The sequence below is a fragment of the Calonectris borealis genome, chromosome 1 (genome assembly GCF_964195595.1).
Source record: "Calonectris borealis chromosome 1, bCalBor7.hap1.2, whole genome shotgun sequence".
NCBI classification, from domain to species: Eukaryota; Metazoa; Chordata; class Aves; order Procellariiformes; family Procellariidae; genus Calonectris; species Calonectris borealis.
Genome location: NC_134312.1, coordinates 117,892,346 through 117,911,548, shown reverse-complemented (window position 1 = coordinate 117,911,548; position 19,203 = coordinate 117,892,346). Strand labels below are relative to the sequence as shown.

General features: G+C 37.5%; 1 protein-coding gene across 2 annotated transcripts in view; it reads left to right on the top strand.

Annotated features, from left to right (window-relative positions):
* Positions 1-18,908, top strand: part of RCAN1 (regulator of calcineurin 1) — a 42,082-nt gene extending 23,174 nt beyond the window's left edge. Inside the window, exons 1-4 of one of the 2 annotated variants that reach the window (XM_075172198.1) lie at positions 9,589-9,783; positions 11,813-11,986; positions 12,977-13,136; positions 16,143-18,908. In XM_075172198.1, coding sequence (XP_075028299.1) covers positions 9,697-9,783; positions 11,813-11,986; positions 12,977-13,136; positions 16,143-16,306 — 585 coding nt within the window. In that variant the 5' untranslated portion in view covers positions 9,589-9,696 and the 3' untranslated portion in view covers positions 16,307-18,908. Of the gene's footprint in view, positions 1-9,588; positions 9,784-11,812; positions 11,987-12,976; positions 13,137-16,142 lie in introns of those variants that run through there. The other variant, XM_075172189.1, reaches the window with a different exon arrangement.
* Positions 18,909-19,203: the final 295 nt, after the last annotated feature.

Below are 19,203 nucleotides of genomic sequence, written 5' to 3'. Positions count from 1 at the left end.
CTGGGAGGTGGGTCCACCAAGACCAGTGGTTTCAATAACGGTAGCACCTTGCTGTTACGTTGAGGGAGTAAATAAATTGTTTATTGCAGTGATGGCCCAATCTGCCTTTTTTACTTTCATTAGCCTTAAGGAGTATGCATCTGTTCTGGAGAAACTCCAGATTGCAGAATTTCAAGACCTTCCAATAGGAAAATACAGGTGAAACTGTGCAGTGAATACTGCTATATCCTTCCCTACTTACTACTGTTTTGTTTAACTAGCTGTGGTGAACTGACTTGATTTGCCAAATGTGATCATGGAGGATTCATTGCAACTCAAAAGCTCTGGTTCTGTTTGAGTACAGTAAGATAGGAATGACTGGATTTTGGTTTCCACCATCAGATGTCACTTACTTGTTTTGAAATTTTCGTTTAACATGTTATAGACATGTCATATTGCAATGCACTCTGTGGAATCAAGGAGTAGAGGTAATGGTGCAAGTCACACCAAAACACAGGTTGGTCATGTGCTCCTAACAGCCTCCAAATTCATCAGTAGAAATGACAGCTGGCTTCAGAGTTTTCTTGCATTAAAGAACTTTGGAACTCCTTGTCTAACCAGCTGATCCGAAATACCCATCAGAGATCCTTCATCGTAAGTCTGGAAACCACTAAAATATTGTCTGACTGTTTCAGAACAGATTTGAAAACAAAACCTTGGTTGCTCAAAGAAAAAGTAGTTAGGTTTCTTAAATTGGTTTGTCTGAAGCTTTAATATGCAATGATTCATGCTTTATAATGGTAACTCTGGATTTAGAAGTTGAGTAGGGAATAAAGATAAGATGACACAGATTCATTCCTTCTGCTTTTTTTCCTCTGTACTGACCTTTTATCATTATCTCCTTCATAATCTAGAATGTACAAAGTGAGATAAAAATATCTTGACTTTTTTTGGTCTTTTCAGAAAAGTTTCAGTGGATATGGAAGCATATTGAACCAAAAATGCCACCTGCCTTTTAATCCTGCTGTGATGATCAGTGTGTTTCATAAAGCCAGAGAGCCAGACAAATATTTTTTCCTCAAGCAATATTTAAAAGACTAGGATGCTGGCATCAGCTTTTACTCTAACATATGATAAAATACATATATATTTAGAAGACATAGTCTTTAATATTTGAATCTGGATCTGCCCAGTCATCTCAAAATTTAGTTTTTAAAAACTCCTGTTTTGTAAAATATATTGTGTCTTCATCACTGTACTTATATGTGTATATATCAAAACAGATCACAGCTTATTGGCTTGGGTTTTTTAAATCATAAACCAAATTTAGGTTCAACGTTCTGTTAGCGTTTTTCATTTATGTTGTAGATGCTGCTTCTAGCTCCAGGGTGGAAGGCAGGAATTTTGAAAGTATGTGCTTGCTACTGGAACATCTGAATATTGGGGAGCTTTGACCACACTGGCTTCAATTTGATAGGGTTTGAATAAAATACTCTCAGTTGTGGGACTGGATTGTGACACACTGCTGGATCACTTACTGGGGTCTTTTTCCCTCCTCCCTCAAGAGATGTTTGGGGAACTTGGTTCCTGTGTCTTTCATGCCGCATCCTTTCTTGTAAGCTGTCACAACGTGATTGTCTTTATGCAAGAACTTCCATTCCTCATCACTTCTTGTTTCGCCTGCTGAAGATAGTTCTACTTAGGTCACTGTCAATATTTAAATGTATCTAGGTTAACACTAAAGGCCCATTTCTCTGAAATTTGGTCCCTGTTCAGTCTTCAAACATGGTATCTTTTAGATACCGGTGTACAAGCCAGGCACCAACATTTCCTCAATGCCCCTTGGCTCACTCTAATGCATGGGCGATGTGCAGAGGCAGCATTGGAGTGCAGCGCTCCAGCTGTGGTAAGTGTCAGAATATGTATGACGTGCTTAAAGAATGCATGAATCCAACTCTAAGCATGTGCCCTATACCCTGGACCTCTCCCTCTGCTGAATCTAACTTATAAATAACTTTACAGCTGTTCCCTCTTTACAAAACAAAGTGTTCTTCATCTTCAGAAGGTGCCCCCTCACTCAAGAAATAATTATCTGAAGGGCTGTTTTTGTTTTAGTAGCTGATGTGTATAGCATGGCCCTTCTTTCTTTCTTAAATTGTTTCATCTTGCAAATCCACTGATCTGTTAATTACTGTCTAGATTTTTTTCCCACGCTGGTATTCAAATAAATAACCTTGAAAAGGTCAGACTGCTGATGATTTTTCCTAGTTATAGTGGTAGGAAGAATACTTCATGCTTCCTTTATGTCATAGTTACACAGTGCTTAGGAGGTACTACTTTATATCTTGGGGGGTGTGGGAACATTGTTTTTTTTAACAAATAACTTCCTTCAGTTCTGCTGCAAATAGTTTACAGACGCTTTTTGTATAGTATACAAAAAATGGCCTATTAACCCATTTTGGTTTAAAAGCCCTTGTTCTTTTTTAGTTCATAATAAATATAGATGATCTTTAGAGAATTTTCCTCTTTCCCCTTTTTTAATCTCTGCTCTGAGGAAAGGATTTATATAGATATCTATATTTATAGAAGCCTTCAACAGGTTTAAGTTAGAAGAGAAGAGTTGTTTATGGATTTCCTGCCCTTCCCTTTCCATAGTTAGCCTTTTTTAGCATGGCGTGTGCACTGCTTCCATGATAAGTTATGGACTGTACTATTATCCCTGTTGCCTTTTCTTTCCCCTTTCTGCCTTAAATAGAAGTAAATAATCAACACTGCAACTGCACCTGGCCATGGGAATGATCTTGTTTACGTTTGTCTTGGTTAAAGATTGTAATCTTGGTCTTTGGCTTTTTATTTTGTGGAATTTTTTTTTTCTTGCAGCCCCCTCCCCCACCCCAAACATGTAACGGATTGAACTATAATATTGCTGGACAGTCTTTTTCAGGTATTTTCATACACTTTTAAGAAGCATGTTATCTTCTTGAAGGTTGTTTGGATTATTTGAAACCAAATGCTCTCTCTGTGGTGGGGGTGGGGGGAACGTTTATGATTGACCTTGCAAGAACGTTCTCCTTCCCTTTTTCAGTGCCTCTACCCAGTTACTGCAGAAAGACTTGGGGTTTCATGATATGCCCTTCCTATTGTAAATATATTACCTGTAGATAATTTTGTAATTAAAGTGAATCAGTTAATGAATTTAAACAGAAATAAATACAGGAGAAATAGGTAGAGTTTTTTGAAAAACTTGTTTTGATTGGCATTTATCCTTCTATAGTTTTAGGTATATAAAGGTATTTGAGTCTTGGGTCTTAAGCATGTGTACCATCTTAGTAAAGGTGCAGAATCTTCATAGCTTTTCTGCTTGCTTTTACGTGTTTGCCTAACATCATAGAAAACGGTCACTCATTCCTCTGCTCTGTTTTCTGTTTGGAAGAGGAAAAGATTTTCCTGGAACAGCTAGAAGTTTAAAACGGAGGTGGCACCGCGCCGCAGATGCGTGGCCTTTAATTTTTATTGTCAACCAAGTCTAGCTGTGTCTATCTGCAATAAGTATCTACGCTAACATACAAGTATGTTAGTGATAATTGTGCTGAACTAGTGCTCTGATAAATATTGCTGACAAGTATTCAAGCTTTATTTCTGAAAAGCTGCTTTTTAGATATGAAAATACTGTCCAATAGTGCAGAGTTTTATAGCCATTGAATACTTTTTTCAGATGGCACTCCTGTATAGTACTTGACATGACTTGACGTAGTACAGACAGGCTTTTCTTTTGTGTACTCTATTATATGGAATCAGATGCTTAAATTTTGTTAAAACTGCGCAAATTTTTGTCTCTATTTTTATGACTGGAAATTCAGTAACTAAATACTTGTAAGCATATGAAATAGTGAATGGTCATATGTTTGCTGTTCCACATTATAAACAAAGTTAATGAGAGGAGCTGATGATGACAGTCTTAACTCCATGCTTCGTGCCCCTTTTTCCATTTTGTCATTGTGTGGGTGTTACCTTGACTTAATACAGTGCACGTAGCTCTGTGTAATTTGGAAAACCAGTTTGTGTGCTTGTATTGTTGTGCTCTGTGTGATTTCTTTACTGTAAATAAATTTGCAGATGTTATTTGTGCAGTTTATTCTGTAATACTAGACACTTTTTTTCTTGTTTAAAAAGATGTTTTGTTGCAGATTATTTCTCTGCTGATGTACTAACTCAGTGTATATACTTACTTCACTTGTAATATCTTTCTGATGATCTGATTGAATGCGTAGAATATAAAATCAATGAATATGCAATTTTATAAAACTTAAGGTTTTTCATAATCACAAAGCAGAAGAAACTATCCATTAACATTTTCAGTTTTATAATTCTGACTCCCTTCTCCCTGTATTTCTGATCTGGGTTTGCCTGGCATGGGAGAAATTTGTACGGCTAAGTTAAGGACTGTGTTACTGCCTGACTAGGTATGTAGCCATTCCAGTGTTCTGGATTAGACATCAAGGTTGCAAGTCTCCCAATTCTCAAGCTATTGTAAGGATTTTGAGGAGAAAAGTATACTCAAGTGTAATTGGTCTGCCAGCTAATTTTACTTCATAACAAATCCTATTAGACTTGCAAAAAGAAATCATGTCCAGGTTTCCTTTCAGTTGCCTTTGTTTTGGGGGGAATTTTTTGTTGGGGGTGGAGTGGGGGGAGTGTCTTGATTCATTTTTGGCTAGTGAAATGAGACTGAGAACTGTGCAGACATTTTAAGAGAAGTGACTTAACTCACTGCCCTCACTCCTGGCTTTTTGGTTGAGCCAGCTGGCATTGATGTGACTTCTCTTGCTTGTCAAGTAAGTTTCAAAACAAAACAAACCCCACAACACAAACCTCCACATAAAACTGACCCACTTCTTGAATCCCAAGGGCAGGGGAAAAAAGGTTTTCTAATGATGGAGAATGTTACTGTTTCCTGATGGCAGTGTTAGTTTGCAGAGCACCCTTAAAGGCAGTGGAGAAAAATACACTGTCAAGGGCATGTGCTCATTAGCCCTTCATATGTTAAACTTCCTTACTTTTTCAGTGGGTCTCTGGGGATTTTTTGTTTTTACCTGAATGCGTGCTGAAGCCACACTCTAGATGAGTGTTAAATTCTAGAAAGGAACATTTATTAGCTTTTCCCATTCTCTTCTTCAGCTTGCTTGTCCCATGCAGACACATAGCACCCCTGCTCCTGCGCTGACGGAACAGTGCAGGTTAGAAGGTTGCCTGAATTCAGGTGCATGCTAGTGCACAGAGAGCAGAGCTTACTGACCCTAGACATGCATGGATAGCTCTGGAAGCTGTTTATACTTTACTGTCTGCCCCTCCCTCTCCTTTCCCAACCACTAGGAATATGAAACCAGCAAGTTTGATTATTCATTCTAGATAACTTCAAGATGTTTATCCCTGTCGTAAGTAAGGGCTAAGGCAAGATAATTAAGGTGAAGACAGGAATAGAAACTATATGTTGATAGCAAAAGTATATATATGGGAGTTCAAGGATTACATAAAGAGTACCCTCCAAGGGCAATTGTAAAAGTCTGCCAGGGATGAGAGAAGAGAATGGACTAATTGTTCTGATTTATCGCTCATAGGTGACCATTTTGTCAGCTTACAGAGTTACCAACACATTTATTTTCATGTTAGTTTTCTTCTTCAGATTGTTAGCTTTGCTAATGTAGTTACCGGCAATGAACAGTCATTTTTGTGACTTGCCTTTTTTTCTACTTCTGTGCTCTCATTTCCTCCTCTTCTGTGCCTTACCTATTTTACTGCATGTGAAGATTAAATTATAGAACTATTTATGGCATTCAATCATTTTGTGTTCCCACTATTCCATATGCTCACTTGTCTCCTTGTTTCTCCTTTCATCCCCAAAAGTAATCAAAAAATGGTCTCTTAAATTTCTCTGCCTGGGAAGTGCTACTAGTGGAAGATCTGTCAGGTGCTGTTGATGTTAGTACTTTAGGTCTTCATTGAGCATCTTGTCTGCAATTTGTAGAACTCAGCTTTTAAAACTTGAGCCCCAGAATCTGTACCTTTCAAGGGAAAGGTGAAACCTGAGAAAGCAGGGCTGACTGTGTTGCCATGTCATACTATTCTTACCCGTTTGGTTTCCCTGATTCTTGTTGCCCACAGTACAGCAGCATCCTGTTGCACTGATGAAGTTTGTGTTCTTTAGTATCAGACATTATTTGGTATCTGGATGACAGCATGTAACTTTAAGCAGGTGATCTCCTTGCCCTTGTTCTCCTTCTGTAGGTCACTGGGGAGTCTCAAAGAGAAGACAGAAAGCAGAAAACTCTCTGAAGACAAGAGAGAAGAAAAACTGTACTCTGGTAGTACCAGAATATCAAATCCAGAAGTTCTGATAGTCTTGCCATGTTCTGGTTCCAGACAGTTCGTTAGCATGTTGTTAACAAACGTTACAGTACCTGAACACCACAGAAGAAACATTGCAACACTGTCAGAATTTTGTAATGGTGGTTTTTTAACTTTGACTCTTGGTTTCTACAATAGATCTCGGGGCTTTCGGCATAATGCTGCTGCCTTAAATAACACTTCACTGAATGAACCAGGGATAGTGAGAATTTTTTTTCTTTTGAGAAAGTATGTCCTTCTGTTTGTGTTTTAATAATTCAAGGTAGTTTATTTAATCCACTAATTGAGACATTGTAAACTGCATTTTTGTTCTAATCAAGCATAACAGTAAGGATATTAGACCACTTCAAAGTAATTTTTTTTTCCCCCCACAGAATACTAGTTCTTCATTTACGCTGTGTTGTGAATGGAGTATTAGTATGCAATCATCTTTTTTTGTCCGAATTGTTTCTTTGAGTGACCGGTGACGCAACCTTACCAAAAAATGATGATAATGATAAAATGGAACAGACTAGAATTGGTTTCTTTTCTTTGTATTTTTAAAGGGGGAAAGTAAAAACCTAGTGTGTATCAGTAGAAGACTCAATGTTTATTTTAAATCTGGAGAACACAGTGGGAAAAAATTGTTTTGTGAGGTGTTAAATGTTTTCAAAAGTAGTTGGTTTGTTTACAGCTAACACAGTAATACAGCAGGCTATAGTCCTGTTTTAGAAGACAAAGTTTTATTTGAAAGATGGCTGTAGTAAGATTTGTAAAGTCATTTTCCTTGGGTCTCAGTAGTGTGTAGGTGGCCTTGAGGATAGCAATCAGAGGTATTTTAATGTCTTACTCTTCATGGGATCTGGGCATAAAAATGTAAGTCTAGAGTTACAAAGGGATGCAAGTGCCTAGAGTCTACCTGTCCTACTTTAAGCTGTGAAGTCCAAAATAGGGCTTTTGAAGACTCTTACAATTGCTGGACTGCTAGGAAGCTTTGACACGCTTAGCTATATAAAGGTCTGCAGCTAGGTTGCCAAAGGCTTCGTTCTGTTGAGCAGCTCAAACTGCCTCCTGTGTAGGCCCTATGAGGCTCTACAAAAAAAAATATTCTTTCCACCTGTCACCCACAGAGATGCTGCAGTCGCCGCAGTAGCCTCAGAGTATGCCAAATGACTCTGACTCAGTAGCAGGTTAAAGGGGGGACCTTCTTTACTTTCTTATCAGTAGCTGTAGCATTCACCTAGGATGTGGAAAGCCTGTTTTCCTTTTATGCTCAGGTGATTCACGGCCATATTTTCCAGATGAGCATCCTGACCGTTGGTCTATAGAGTCATGCTTGGTGCTTCCACTTCCGAAGTCTTTAAGACACTTGACGACCTAATTCCAGGGCAAGGGCAGGATTCAAGACATACTCGGCATGATTTTCTATGTGAGCTCAGGTGGTTCACTGCTTGGCATGATGGCTGTTTATGAATCCTCTTCTTAAGTATCTGTGTTTCTGGGTACAGGTCGTGAGCTTGGGAACTCAGACCTGTTCTCACTGTATGTGTGCCCAGTCCAGATCTCGGCAGTGTTGAGTGGCTGGATAGCGACTGCACCCCGTCTTCCTGGGAGCTCGGGGAGAGGAAAGGAGCTGCTGTTTCTTCCTATCTTTCTGTCCTTCAGGCACCCAGTATACTAGGTGCACCTGGAGCACTGGAGGCTTTCTTTTGGAGTTGAGTTTAATCTCACTGACAGCATCTACACCAGTTGCTGAGTTGTCTTTCAGAGCGCCTTCTCTTTTCCTGAGCTCAGCTTATTTTTAAGCGAGGGCTGCTAAGGAAAGGTGCTAGGAAGTTGGTCTGAGTAGTCTTTCATGCTAAGGTAACTTTTACACTAAGGTAACTTTACAATAGCAGAGTTTGAGCACTAAATGGGGATTTTAGCCTATGGCACAATAAGCATCCTTAACTTTAACCAAGTAAGTAGAGCCCATGGAAACAGAGGTTATTCATGTGAATAGTTATACATGATTAAATATTTATGAAATAAGGTTTTAAACTTATGACTGTCCATTATTTGCAAGTATTTCATAAAACTTGATGCTTCTGTCATAGCTCCATGTTATAGTAAAATGAACTAAATGCACTTACGACTTTGACTTCATTATAAATTTTGACCTGAAGCTGCATAGGAGAGTTCCAAATAGCTCGTAAAAGCTTCAGCTTAAACTTAAAGAATTACTTTAAATGTTAATGATTTTTTTTTTAAAAGGGTTCTTGATTTAAAAAAAACCCAACCAAACAAAAAACCCCAGAAAAGCAAAACCAAAAAAACCCACCCCAAAACCCAACCAAAAAAAAAAAGCCAAACCAAAAACCCCCCCCCAAAAAACCCCACCCAAAACCTGTGTCCTGTGCTACTTTTTGGGAAGTGTTCTGAAACTGGGATACAAATAAACCAGAAAATGTCAGAAATGTAGGTTTCATACCTCATCACTGCTGTCGGTAGTTCAGGTTGTCTTTTAAAACCCTGCCAGCAGATTTCTGATGAAGCTCCTGTTAAAAAAAAAAAAACAACAAACAAAACAACAAAGCAAAGAAACAAAAAAACCAACCCCCAACCATCCCAAAACAAAAAACCTCAACAGTTTATGAGGCTCGGAATGAGGTTTTAATGAAGTAAGAATGGTAATTAGTCCATATAGTTGCTTTGAAGAAAGCTTCAAAATGAATTCTCACTGTAATGGGGGGAAAAAGTATTTCCCCAAATCAATTCCTCCTAAACCCTAAATTTCAGTCGGTGTATTTTTTCCACAAAATTACCAAAAGCTATTGACCTGAGGGATTTGTTTTCTGTTCCGAAGTCTTGAAATTTTCCTCCTGGCTAATTACAGCCTATTACTCTAGACTTTGGTCCTTCAGCAGTAACATTTTCCATCTTAAGATGGGTTGTCCCATTCCAGTGAAGAGCATGTTGTCTGAGCGCTGAATGGAATTACTACCAGTGGAAACTATGCTGCAAGAGGCTCGATAAAGCAGCTGCTGTGCAAACCTCAGCTGTTTTTTCCATCCTCCCGAGCACTGGTAATTAGCATAGGGAAGCTGACTAATGTGCTGACGTCACCTCTTTCCAGTCGCAGCTTACATTTTGTTCCTGACTGCCTCAAAGCATGCAGGACTTTGTTCAGGAATTCGCTGTCACATACAGGATGCTCTGAAACCTTTCTTTCTTTTTTTTTTTTTTGAGGGGCTGGACTTGTTTCCCTTATAAACGCTGCCTGCAGGACCAACGGCTTCCTTAAAAGTCATTGGTTTCTGCGGAACAGCAAGTATCGCTTTGGCAAAGAACAAAATGCATTTTAGAAATTTTAACTACAGTTTTAGTTCTCTGATTGCCTGTGTGGCAGATAGTGATGTCTTCAATCAAGCAGAAACAAGGGTATGCTTTATCTTTTGTTGTTTATTTCTGTGAACTACTGGAATACTAAAGTATGTAGGTGCTGTTTTAAATTGTTTAAAAATACAGATGCCTTGACAGCTTTTTTGGGTTTGATGTAAGGGTCTTGGGTCTTACAAGTCTGCAACAGTATGCTCTGATATGAATGACTCTAACTCTGGAAATTATTAGATCTTAAGCTACGTGCTTTTGAAAATGATCAGAAGTTTACCTCCAGGCTTCCTTGACTGTCTGTGTAGTGTTTTCTTCACTTGCATATGTGTTTTCAGTAAATGTTTAGATTATAATTTTCGTAGTAACTCGCATAATTTGTAGTACACTTTATACTTTTTGTGGGATTTTTTGGCTGGCACTGTAGTTAAGAGTATAATCTTAAAACTATAAGAAGTCCTCTTGGATTTATATTTAACTGGTTAGAATCAATATAATGTAAGTAATCCAGTCCTGATACAGTGAATTGCTGACTGCTAAGATACCTTAGGGACAAAAATAACCTTTTGTTTAGTGTCGTATTGCTAGCATGACATTTATGACCTCTATAATCACACACATTTTAAAAAAACTATATATATTGCACAAATCTTGCAGGTACTCTCTGAGTTTAAATGTTGAATGTGAACTTCGAAATGCAATTTAGCATGGGTTTTTACTTTTCATGGTTGCATCCAGCTCTCTGGAGTACAGGAGGCTAACAAATACAGGTTTTGTGTGCAGAGGGTCCTGGTCTCGTTTCAGAGCTCATTTTGAAGAAGTTTGTGTGGCTCAGCAAGAAGCAGGACAACTCTGATTTTAAAATATCTTTGAAATATAGTGGTTCTGTATACAGCTGTGACAAGTTTGTGTAGCAGAGCTTTTCAGGAAGGAAAATGAAATTGTGAAGTAATCACTGCCGCCTTATGTAATCTTTGTTGCTTTTTTCTACTAATTCAAAATGTAACAGTAAAAAAATGAGGCAGTGTGATTTTACATACCTGTTTATTTTGGCTTTGTATTGAACTACTAGTAAGCGTTTATGAAGAGAACATATCTGAAAATACTGAAATCTGAATGCTTGGTCTATTGCTGACACTGAAATAAGTCTTGTGACTGGTTACTGTGTTCTCAATGTGAGCCTGAAACACTTTGCAAGAGCGTGGCTGCTTCAGAACCTCCTGCTTCTTTCTCTTCCTTTGGTCTGGCATCCTGAAGTAAGAGTAGAAGCACTCTTCATATAAATGATATGAAAAATAGCCAAGTCGGGTTTGCATAGATGCCCTAGGAGCACAAACCCAAAGTGCAAAATGGAGATAGCCAGCTGTTGGTAAAGGTGCTTCAGTCTTTTCACGCAGATAGAACAGCAAAGTAACTCAGCTGCAGATCTATGAAGGTATGAGGTTTTGGTCCAGTCCCTACTCTTACTACACAGTCAAAACAAAAAGTGTGTCAAAGGCCCTTTAGGAGCTGTATGGTTAGTACTTAAGATTTTGGAAAGATAGTGGGAGCCTTTTTAGAATTTGGTTCCAGAAATAGAAGATTAAACTAGAGTTCAGTAATATGTTCATTTTCCTAAATGAAAGTAGGAGCTATTAAAACAGGAGATGTTCATGAACTTTATTATGCATGCTGAGTTACTGAAGAAAATTACATTTAGCTTGCAAATATACTTTTTTCATTTTTCTCTGTTAAAACTTGTGTTGGTTTCCTTGAAAATTGCACACTTAGACAAAGGCATGCTTAACAGACTCTTTTCAGGCCTTTGGATATTAATTTTATAAGACAAGCATTTCTTTTCAATATCTTACCAATACTACTATTTCTATTATGTCACTAAATCAGAGTATCATGTCCAACACTTATTAATTATAATAATCTATGTTTTAATAAGGAAGAAAAAAGCTGCTATAGAGAAAACAAGTGATAGGATAAAAAAATTCATTATGCCCTACTAGTAATGGCAATTTATTTCTGCATTTCTTTAGAGAAAATGTAGTGTTTTGCATATTCACTTGCTTCTCTGATCCTTTCTTTTCAGGCCAAATTTGAATCGCTGTTTAGAACATACGACAGAGATATCACCTTTCAGTATTTTAAGAGCTTCAAAAGAGTACGAATAAATTTCAGTAACCCTTTATCTGCAGCAGATGCTAGAATCCAGTTGCACAAGACAGAGTTCCTTGGAAAGGAAATAAAACTGTATTTTGCTCAGGTAAGTCTTTTTGTGATTATCCTTACAAGGTACTAAAGCATAACTTACTCGTGATAAGCTTTCGCAGGTCTTCAGTCACGCTAATGAACACTGTTAAATTTTTCAGTTTGATTAGAGGATCACAGGTTGTTCCAAAGCTACAAGTATTTGGAGGCTGTTGCATATTTTGCATTTTATGTCTCCCTCTGTATTGTTTTGATAACCTTGGGGAAAGGGAGTAGGTGATAGTAATCAGCACGGTCAAAGATAGAGTTTAACGGGGTGGGGGGAGCCAAGTGTGCTCTGCCAACAGTACATACCTGCACGCTCAAGTAGTAGCTGAGGGAATCCAAAGGGTAGAGCTGCACGTTCAGGACTCTACCTGTTGATCCTGCTTTCACTCCTGCAAATTGTTTGTTTAGCACACGTTTGTACTTGGAGATTGCCATCAGTGCAGCTCTATAGCTGGCTAGTGTCTGCTGCTAAAGATGTGAAACTCTCTCAGGTTCTGGTAATCTGGGTGCCTTTTGGTAGCTGCTGTGTATTTTCCTCCGTAAATTTAATGGGAAAATTAATCTGTGTGTGTCTGTTTCAGATGTCCCTAGGGACAGTCCTGAAGGAGCCAGTTTATTTATATATCTTCTAGAATTCTCACTTGTGGTAATGAGTTTCAACACCATTTGTCATTAGGCCTTAAAGCCCATATCCAGCTTCCTCCTATTTCAGTATCTTAAGGACAGATATTTTCTGGTGAAATTTTTGTAAAACTCCATAATGAGAAGATGCGGATGTGCATACTTCATTGCATGTTTCATCAGAGTTAATGAATGTGGTGGCTTGTCTGTATTTTGTATACTGGGTCTTTCATATAGCTCTCTTCAATAATATAGTTACATGCTGCCACCTTCAGTGCCTGTTACAGCATAACATCTATCCAAACCCTAAAATTCCTCATGAATGATGGATTCATTGACAATAGTGAAACAGCTTTGGCTTTTATGCTTTTTTCAGACTTTGCACATTGGAAGCTCACATTTGGCGCCACCAAATCCAGACAAACAGTTTTTGATCTCACCTCCTGCCTCTCCACCTGTTGATTGGAAACAAGTAGAAGATGCTACTCCAGTCATTAACTATGACCTTTTATATGCTATCTCCAAGTTAGGACCAGGTAAGAAGGAGTAGAAACACTAGAATTCTGGTTGAGTAAAACACCTTTTAAACTTTCTGAATTTCTAGAACTTTTCAAATGAATTACTATCTACCAATTAAATTTGTAATATCAGAAAAATTGTTAGTAAACAGTAGTTTCTTACACATATAGTAATTCCACAGGATCACTTGGAGGGCCCAGACCTCCACAATGTGATCTGTTTTGTGGTTTGTAGAGAGCATGAATGTTGCTTCAATAATATATTAGCTTGTTCATCAGAATTTTCAGGAAGAAGCTTCCTGAGGCACTTGTGTAATTACATACCTTTTGAAGTGATGAGAAAGTCCTGTTTCAGACTAAGACAATGAAACAGTTAACAGCTGTGTAGCTCTGTGCTAGAATTACCTCTGAGATAGTAGTATGTGTAGGAGGGAAACTATCGTTATCAGCCTAATTTTCTGTTGGAGTTGAGAGAGAAGTTTCTGCCACTCCTTGCTCCTTCTGATTTTCATCTGTTGCGATTTATTCATCTTTTGGAAGCTTTGAGATAGCTTCACCCTGGAAAGGAAGAAAGTTTGTATCGGGTTCCTCTTTCTTCCCCACTGTCCAAACTAGAGGAGATATTAAGAATGTACACTTACCCCTTATTTCTCGTGCTATCCCATAAATTGCTTGTCGTTTCAGCTAACCATGCTGTGTAGACTGCTTATAGGTCTTTTTATTAAAAATAGATAGCACCACAGATAGGAGAAAGAGTTCTACCTGCTATTTGTGTTCTAAACTAAATACTGCTTTCAGAAATAGATGTAAAGTTCCACTAAACTGAACTCTTATTTTAAACATGGTTCTGCTTTTCAGTGATGGATGATCATATCCCTTGATGTCATTCTGTACCTCAGTTAAGACAACCTTCTCAATGAGAATTGATGCAAATTATATTTCCCAAAATCTGCAATTTGGATTTAACTTGTTTGCAACTGTACTTTTAAGTTTAGGGGAGAGAAAAAATACCCACAATTAGTATCAAACAGAAGAAAAACTGTAGTCTGAATCGGTTTACTGTGGTATTTTTATATACCTGTTTACCTACCAGCTTAGGGAACACGTCTTATTATTAATGTCAGTAGTAAGGGGTGGAGAACAGGGTAGGACAGAACTTCTAGCTCCTCATACATCAGCTTTCTATGTAGTAGTTTATGGTTGACTGTGTGCTGGTGATATCTGAAGATTCTAGTGAAAATAATGTGCATCTTACAAACCACTAGGGAATATTCTTCTTACCTGTGAAAATTCAGCCCTTTGCAGGGACGAAATCTATGCTTATGCTGGCATAAAAATTGGGGTAGATTATTGCCAGTTTTTAATAAATACCATCTTTTAAACAGTGTGTGAATTATAATGGCAAGAACAATTTATAGGAAAGATATTACAGTTAGAAGTGGAAGTACAAAATGCTGCCACAAATCATTTCTTTATCCAGAAATATGTAAACTAAGCAGATGATCCTGCATGTAGGTCTTTAAAACCATCCATCAAGAATACTGCTGACATACTAAATGTTTTTATCAAAGATTTTATTTTTCTGAAATCAGTTTTTGAAACAGAAGTCCCATAAGACTATGCTTGTCGGAATAAAAGTTGATTTTGATGAAACACGTGGAATGAATAAATAAATACCATTACAGCTTACTGATTTTATGAAAGTTCAGAGCTTGCTCCATGGGTGGTACTTTCTTTACTACAAGCTTTCCTTTTAAGTTTTAGCAATACCAAAAAGAAACCTGTAGGTCTTAAAATAAATACGTAAGGGCTTACTAAGCAGTAAAAGTTGGTCCTTTTTCCCCTGAAAGTGCTGTTATTGAGATGCCCTGCAGTAAGCTCATTGGCAGATCTGTGATCCCTTTTCCCATGAGATTTTTCATAGATATTGTGAATGGTGAGCCCTATAAAGCTTTGCCTCTTGACTGTGATGTTCATTGGAACATGGAGTTAATGACTTGGTACCAAGGAGCAAGCAGGGGTTACTCTAGCACAATGGCTTGTGTGTTTCTGAAGAACTGGAGGCAAGAGCCTTTTCCTCTATGGAACTGCTCTTTGTACCAGTTCCCCTTCCTAAAGTTCTCAGGGAAACAGAGCAGAGGCCACTTCAGAGCCTTGGCACACTAAAATGTGCTGCTTGCCACAGGTGTTAGCTCTTTCGAACAGCTGATGTGCAGATCACTGTAGTGGTCTTAGTGGGGGCTGTTCGCTTCACTGAGAGGTAATGAGTATAAAGTAACACGAAAAAAATTAAGGGGAGCTGATCAGGGAAATGGTGAAAAGAAATAGTTTGCCCTTTCCCTGATCTAATATAAGATTAAAATTATTTAACACCTGGTTAGATTCAAAAGCAATTCTTTATATTATGGAAAAAACAGATTTCAGATCAGTGATCAATAAAATTCGTATCATAGCTCTTCTGCACACTACCTGTATTATATCTGAGTTTCACATTATATATGCATGAAGCCTGCTGTCTAGCTCCGCTGCTTCACAGAATGCCAGAACAGTGTTAGAGCACCTCTGTGTGAGGTGGGAAGAACTGCATCCAGCTTTTGCGGGGAAGGAAGATCCTGTGGTTTTGCCGTCATTCAGAAAACAAAGTCTTCCTGAATGTGGTACAGTGGATAGATAATCTCGTATGCTTTAAAATGACAAAAACCCACCAAGAAGACTTATGACTGCTCATGTAGAACACTTTCTTGAATGCATAGGGTAATTTACGTAAACTTGCTTTTAAGAGAGCAGCTGAGCTATGTTGCTTTGAAAACAGAACCTAAATACTTCTCAATGGTAAATGTGACTGTTGGCAATGCACCTGCCTGCACCATCTAATGACCATCTAATGCATTGTGGCATCAGGCTTTTGTCATCAGTGTATTACTTACACATTTTTATGTATTCCTTTCTTTTCAGTGATTTTTTTCATAATTTTCTACAGAATGGATCCTTTTTAACCAGTTTTGCTAATATTTTAACTTTCAGGAGAAAAGTATGAGCTACATGCTGCAACTGACACTACTCCCAGTGTTGTCGTCCACGTATGTGAGAGTGACCAGGAAAACGATGTGGAAGAAGAAACGAAGAAACCCAAACCAAAAATTATTCAGACGAGAAGGCCAGATTATACTCCTACACATTTAAGTTGAACTGCTGTTGTTTTTCCAAGGGTTACAAGTAGACATATGCAAGGGAAACATTTACTGTGGAAACAGCAGGTCACAGGTTTGGTGGCAACAGCAGCAGTTCTAGTAGGAGAAATTCCAGTATAAGTTTGCTCAAAAAAATATAGGAAGTTTCATCCTTATTTTTGATGCTGCGGGTTGATGGATGTCATGAGTGTATTCCCAGATCACTGGGAACAAAAGATAGGCAGAAGACGACATTTTGAGACATAACAGGACAAACTAGGTTTATTTTTTTGGGGGTACTGTAGGCTGATCCATTATAAAGCAACTGGGGGAAGCTTTCTTTTTTCTGACTCACATAAATCCTCAAACTAATAGGCTAGTCATTGTGTGGAGTACATAGCGATAACAGAGGTGGTTTTAAAGATTAAAGTATGGGAATTGTAAACCTTTTTCTTATAATAGATTTTGTGCATGTGTATTCTTGGTCTTCTAAAGTAACTTTGCATTATTTTCTATAGTTTCTCACATGTTTCTGAAAATCTGGGAAATTGTTTAAAGTATTTATTATCTCAGCATCCCGGACTTACTACTAGATGTGTATATACATATATATTTATATTTGTTTTTATTGGCACTCATTTTCCAACAGGCATACAATTTCTTCGGCACCTTATTTTGGTGCTATGTAACTTGTGCTTTTAAAATTTTAACCTTTTAAATGCCTATATAGGGTTTTATCTGGCAAAGTAATGGAAAAAAGTGCAATAGGAAAGTTGTTTAAATAAGTTGATTTTAAATTATTTAAGTTGAAATAATTTATATCTTCAATAACATTTGTTCAGTAGCTTTGACTTTCTCATTTGGAAAAAAAGTACTCTTAAATGTATAAATAAAGCTAATGTTGCAATGTAATTTTTCAGTGAAAAAAATGGTAATGGAGAGATTTGAACTCTACTCAGTATGTGAATTCTGCATTGTTGTGAGCAAAGGTTTAACAGTGATTGAAAAATTGCACACATTGTGTAGAACAGCAAAGAGAGATGGAGTGCCTTTTCCTCATTCATTCCTGATGTGAACTGTTCTACAAGCTGCACACTTGTATCTTTTTCTACTGGCTTTGTATGTCCATAAATATAAACTTTCTTAGTTTTGCTTTGAAAATAAGCTGGTATTTAGAAATGCTTAATGCCAAGTAATGACGCATACTTAAGTAATGGGTATACGTGGGAGAAGCTTTCGGGTTTTTTATATGTTAGTGTTTAAAAACAGTAGCTCATGACATACAAGTTTAGAGGAAGAAAGATGGCAGAAGTGTATTTTATTACTTGTTTTTTAAAATTGAGATTCTCACTTTGAAATAAGTTTCAGTATTTTTTTTAAGAGATAGTAACTGATATCTGTGGGAAAATATCACTTACAGTTTTAGAAAGGGGATGTTTGAAGCTTCTCAACATGTTTTTAGAAGTCAAAGCATGGTTCTCTGTTGGTTTGCTTTTGCCACAGTTGGTCTGAGAATGAGTTTTGTAGCTGGAGTTAATATAAAGAAATCCATTCTGTGCCATTTGAAGCAAACATTGACTTAAATGTCCAGGTTCACACCTTGTTTTTTAAATAAATAATATATATTTAAAAAGTAAGGTGTATAATGAAGCCATTCCAAGCTGTGGTGCAGTGTAAACGCGGTGTTATTGAAGGCCTGTCATTATACTAAGCAAAATAGAAATTGGTACCCTGTGACTACAGAGAGCAGGAATATATTGAACTTCAGTAATACTTGCAGTTATGGTCTTGTTTTGATTGGTATGCCCTGTAAACTGAAACAAACACTGGTTACTTGGTGTCTGTCTTGGACCTAACTCAAGTGGCACTCTCTCCATGTTAACAGTATTAAGAAGAGCTAATGCCATGTATCGCTGGAGCTGCGTTTTATGGACATGGGGGTGCATAAGGTTATTTTGTGTTACTAAGGTGTAACATTCTGGTGGATACACGTACTGCTTAGTAACACACAAAATAAATAAATAAAATGGAGAGAAACTTTTGGTTTGCCTTTAAGCCTTTCCAACATCTTTTTTCCATGTTTCTCAAATTACTGCTGGACTTAGTGTTTCACTTCATTCAATTTAGAATTGTTGGAATAATTCCTGTTCTGTCCTTTCTCCATCTTTCCATGATTACCAATCAAAGCATTAGTTTTGCAATAGAAACCCAGGTAGTTGCTGTTCTGTTTCCTAGCAATCCTAAGAAAGCAGTGCTACCTTTCAATTAAAAAGAACAGAATATTAAATACCAATATGGTTTTCATCATTTTAGTACACTGACATCTGCCTGATAAGGTGGGCACTAGAAACCATGGAAGTCTTGGGTGGTTACAGTGTGTTTCCCCTTCTGATGGTAATTGTAAGCAAAGGTTGTGAGACAGTAACTTGCCTGTGTTTCTGGTTGTATATCCTGGCTTGTGCCACCTTCTGTTATCGTTACTACAGTGTGCTGCTTGCTTTTTCTGGGTTTGTTGGTTTTTTTTTTCCCTAATGTGCAAATGAATGCTTAGTTGGTATTTTATACAGTTGTATAGTATGGGGCATATTTAAATTAAAATATTTTGTTGTCTTCTTGTAAATGTCGTGATATTTATGTGTGAAACTAGTTGAAGATTTTGTGCCAAAATCTGAACTTTAAGCTTCCAAACACTTCTAATTTGAAAAAGGTAAGAATATTGTCCCAGGTCACATCCTTACCAACCAAATGAATTTATTCAGAGAAAAGCTTTCCACCCTTCTGCTTAAGAGACTTGCATGATCTCAATCAAAGTATGAGAATCTACTAATGAATAAAATACAGTCCAGAATATTCCAGTTAAAAACTGATTCTTCTGTGCCTGAAGTTGATGTGCTTCCTAATAAAGGTATCAACGT